The sequence below is a fragment of the Carassius auratus genome, chromosome 23 (genome assembly GCF_003368295.1).
Source record: "Carassius auratus strain Wakin chromosome 23, ASM336829v1, whole genome shotgun sequence".
Classification (NCBI taxonomy): Eukaryota; Metazoa; Chordata; class Actinopteri; order Cypriniformes; family Cyprinidae; genus Carassius; species Carassius auratus.
The window spans coordinates 12,996,915-13,001,914 of NC_039265.1; the positions used below are offsets into that span (position 1 = coordinate 12,996,915).

General features: G+C 43.9%; 1 protein-coding gene across 1 annotated transcript in view; it reads right to left on the reverse strand.

Annotated features, from left to right (window-relative positions):
- The window catches only part of LOC113041376 (disks large homolog 4), a 15,480-nt gene that overhangs the window by 2,173 nt on the left and 8,307 nt on the right, over nt 1–5,000 (reverse strand). Inside the window, exons 12-15 of the mRNA XM_026199849.1 lie at nt 4,982–5,000; nt 4,800–4,901; nt 3,720–3,892; nt 3,517–3,629 (exon numbers count right to left, since the gene is read on the reverse strand). The exon at nt 4,982–5,000 is cut by the window's right edge and continues 29 nt beyond it. Of these exons, the coding sequence (XP_026055634.1) occupies nt 3,517–3,629; nt 3,720–3,892; nt 4,800–4,901; nt 4,982–5,000 (407 nt within the window). The remainder of the gene's footprint in view (nt 1–3,516; nt 3,630–3,719; nt 3,893–4,799; nt 4,902–4,981) is intronic.

Sequence of the window (5,000 nt, forward strand, 5' to 3'; positions counted from 1 at the left end):
TTCGGATGGGTTAAATGCAGAGCACGAATTCTGAGTATGGGTCACCACACTTGGCTGAATGTCACTTCACTTTCACTGTCACTTTTTGGTTGATCTAAGCAGTTTAGTTAACTGATAAAGATAATGCTACGCTCCAACAATTGTTTCAGGTTTATCACCTGGTTATCTTTGTGAAAAAATAAACAAACAAATGTGGAAAACCTAGTAATATCCTTTGTACACTGGGTTACCCTTTCTGTGGGGAGAAAACGAAACAGTAATAAACCAAAGGTTTAAGCACGTTCAGCCAAGTCTGCCACCACCCTATCAGCATTGACCAGGAAAGGAATAGGGTGAATAGACCCTCTGTGTTACAGTGCATTGGTTAGTGCTGGGAAAGGAAGATGGATTTGGCAGAATTAATGGCCCTAAAAGGAAAGCGCTCAACAGCACAGTGCTCTTTCAGCAAGAGAGCCAAAAAGATGTACCTCACTATAGACCTCCTAGAAAAAATGGTTCTTATTGACGAGATCAGAGCACTTGGTGTGGACTTTGGACAGGTGCAGGATGCTGGACTGAAATATGTTGACGCTCTAGAAGAAGTAAAAAGAGAGGAAGAAAAAGCAGGTAAAGAAGCGGCTCATGTGAGGGAGAAAATAGTGCAATATCTGCAAACTGGATTGGAGAAATCCAAAAGGCCGAATCAGTAGATAGCTGGAGATGGGTCGAAGGAAGACAGAATGTCGCCAATCTAATCACAAGGGGGGCATCCCCTGAGGAGCTTGCTGAAGGGTCAGTCTGGCAGGAAGGTCCAGAATTTTTGAAGTTGCCTGAATCAGATTGACCTTTGAAAACTGCCAGAGAGATCAACCCCTTTGTTGCTGAAGAGATCGGGGGACTTCGGAGGAAGGGGTTCTCAGCATTGGTTACAGCAGGAGCCCAGCCCAGGAAATGGTCAGGCTCAACCAGTGTTGTGCTTGTGCGCCTTGTGGACCCCCGAAGGTTCAGTTCACTGGCACGGTTATGCGGGACCATCGCCTGGATGAGACGAGCAGTAGAAATCTGGCTGGGAAACAGCCAGGCCTCAGTCCGGGCCAAAATGGGAGGCAAGACCTTCCCTGTCTGTGGGAGAAAGAGCAACAGATTTCAAAGATCTAACTCTCGCAGCTCAAGAGGGTGTCGAGTTCCGGTATACAACCCTGGATCACCTGGTTGTTCAGAAGGAGGAAAAGACAGGACTCTAGCTCTGTGGAGGGAGAATTCAGTGCTGGAATGAGGATAGAGTGGCTGTACCGCTAATCCCATGCCAATCGTGGCTCACAACCCTACTGGCCAGGGAGGCACATGAAGAAAACCATGAAGGTGTTGCCTCTACCCTTCTACAGACAAGGCAAGAGCAAGCCCATTCAAGTATACAACCCTCTACCTTTTTGGCCCCTTCGAGGTGAAAGACGCTGTTAAAAGGAGAACAAGAAGGAAGGAAGGTCTGGGGTATTATTTTCTGTTTTATGGCCTCGAGAGCCATCCATGTGGACCTCACCGATGACCACTTGACAGAAAGCTTCCTCCAAGCACACTCCCACTTTGTTGTTCTGAGGGGGCATTCAAGGAAATTATGGTCCGACAGAGGCACCATATTCTATGGTGCTAAGCCGGCTTTGACATCTGGCTTGCCTGCAGGGTGTGTCCATAGAAGATGCACCCACTAAGAATGAGACTAAGTGGAAGTGGAATTTTCACCCCGCAGATGCACCCCACAGGAATGGAGCTGCTGAAGCTGCTGTGAAACGTTTGAAGAGAGCGCTCATGAGCATCAGAGGAGCTACAGAGTCTCTCACATGGGGGGAGCTACAAACTCTGTTTTATCAGGCAGCCAACCTGACAAACGAAAGCCCAATCGATGCCAGAGCTCAAGAACAGGAGGATTCGGTGGAGTACTTTAACACCCAACTCCCTCATACTGGGTCGAGCATCACTTGGAGGAGATACTAGTGGGCTTGACCTAGAGTCCCATCCCTGGCGTCGTCTAAGGGCTATTCAAATCGGTGTGGACTGGTTCTGAGAAAAGAAGAGGGAACTATCTGGCCCAAATCTATTAATTCGACATAAGTGGCACCGGACAGAAAGGAACGTCAAAATCTGCGACCTCGTCTGGATTGCTGACCCAAATGCTTTGAGCCGTCAATTTCATGAAACTCATCTACCATGACATCCGCCTCTTCCCAAACATCTCTCTGTCACCTCCCTTACCCCTGTTGGCTGGTTGGTGTAAGCCTAGCGCTGCCACCATGCCTATCATATTGCACATAGATGAAAAAGAAAGAGCATGCACATCCCATACCTCATATATCCGGACAGTACATCAAACACCTGCCCACGGGATGTGATTGCCTTGGACATTGGACTAAGCTGCTCCTCCATATGTCATACCTTAATTATACACTTACACATGGACATTGTGAAAAAAACAAAAAAAAAATGGTCACTAAGGGGGGGTCCTTTGAGTGATTTTGGAAAGTTGCCTGGATCATAAGATCAGGAACTCAAGTGGGAGGTGTTGTGTTTTCTGGGGAGTTCTGTCATTTGTGAAGTTCTATTATTTCTTATCTATATGTTTAATCAAATGGTTACCTTAAACCAGAGCTACAATAGAGTTAAAGTATGAATCACGGATCGGTATTTAACGTACTTCCTGGTGTCACGGCTGTACTTCGTATTATCTCCTCTGCCGTGTCTGGTGTGTGTTTGTGCTTCCCCTACAGGTGCGCTGCAGAGCTGTGTGGTAATCAGGTGGATTGGGTGCACCGGTGCGCCTATCCATAAAAGCTTCCTGTTGGGCGTCCTTTTGGGAAGCGTTCCTTTCAGTCACAACGATCCCTGGCCAGGACCGTGATGTTGATCAGCGTTGTGGCGTTTTGCGAGAGTTTTAGAGATGGTCTTTGTTATGGAGAATATGAAAATTAAGAGTACTGTAACCGCCGAAAACGCTTTCTCCTCATTCATTGTTGCTCCCTAATAAGAGCATTCAGGGAGCTGTAGTTTCCTGCTTTTAGATAAGACTGCATGCAGCTTGCATAGGTTCTTTGTAGGATTTGAGTATGTTGCATAATGTTTGAAGTGTGTACATGAAAATTATTAAATGATAATTATGAAATTATTATTATATATCTGTATTTTGATTAATTTTATTTATTGTTGTTTATTGTTATTGGGCTATTGAGGTAAATAACGGGCTGTTTGTAGTATCCACATGAAAAGTGAAACATTGCATTTCTTATTGTTTCAGGTTTATCACCTGGTTATCTTTGTGGAAAAACTCTTACACACACACACTCTTACACAAGCACACTCTTACACACACACACACACATACACACACACACTCTTACACACACACACACACACACACACACATACACACACACACACACACACACACACACACACACACACACACACACACACACACATACACACACACACACACACACACACACACACACTCTTACACACACACACACACACACACAAACTCACAGTATGTTCTGCAGGGATGAGGGTCGTATAAAGATGGCGATGGGGTGAAGTTGGGCGGCCTGTAACCTCCTCACTGCATTTGCTGAAACATCCAGGATACAGTGTTTCCCGTGCTGAAACACACACACACACACACACACACACACACATGAGCGTCTCTCCATCCGTCCGCCCCTCTCTCCATCTCTCCGTCCGTCTCTCACCTGCTCGGCCACCTGTCTGACGCTCTGGACGCTGGTGCCGTACAGGTGGCTGTTGTACTGTCCGGCCTCGATGAAGCGGTGGCTCTGAATGTCCTTCTCCATCTGTTCACGTGAAGACACGAAGTGATAGTCTCGGCCGTCCACCTCGTACTCGCGCTTGGGCCGCGTGGTGTCTGTCAAACACAGGAGTCTCTTCAGAGAACAAACACTCGACTGACACTCATAGAGTTCATGTGTGGGGGGTTCAAAATAACGGTCATTTAAATCACAACATTACTCTTGATCTGCTTTAATGAGTGCAGTTACTAATAATATTACACTTTATTTCTTGGTAAAACACATTTAACATTAAAGCACTGAGCTTGAGTTGGGAAGCATTCAAAATATTTATATAGGGAATGAATATTGGCTATTCTACTCTTATTAAATATACCATTATTAGTAGTTTAGACTAGTACATGTGTGATTCAGTCACTAACTGAGAAGTGCTCCTCTGCTGCTTATGCTGCTCATTTGAGTCTTATTATTATTATTATTATTATTTTACAGAAGCCTTTGTTTACCTCAAAGTATATTTTGGTCATCCCTTTAAAAATAATATTAAATTAGATCAATTTTAGAGCTTTAAAGTCATGGAAATATCATCTTAACGCAAGGGAAAATATATGTTTTTATTCCTCATTGGCAGATATTTGATCTTGTTTTAATCATAAACTTCATTTAGTTCAATTTCTCTTCTTCATTCTGCATTTCAAATAAAATTATCTTGATTTAAGGATGTTTAGATATTTGTACTAGAAAACAAGACGAGATTAATTTAAGACTCTCTGCTCTGATTTAAGACCTTTTTCATCTTTTATTTGAGGAAGAGTGAATCTTGAGACTTTTACCTATTTCATTTAGCCGGTTGCGGAGGAAATTTTCTCCTTTTGATTAAGTTTAACTGGAAATAGTAAAATGACTACAAATAAAAATGTATATAAAAAATCTGATAATGTAAAAAATTAAAACAATTTAACTAAGATTAAAATAAAAAAACTAAATACAAAACTTAAAGTATTTTGCGAATTAAGTTCTTACGTGGGACGCAGGAGCCGAACTTGTCGGGGAACTCGGAGAGCAGATCGTCATTGACGCGGTCCTTGCTCGGCCCGAGGATGATGACGGGACGCGCGTAGTGCACTGTGGGACAGGAAGTGACATCACAGTCAGTCAGCAGAACACACTCTGACATCAGTGTCCTCCAGTGATGGGAGACTCACCTTCAGCCTGAATCACCGT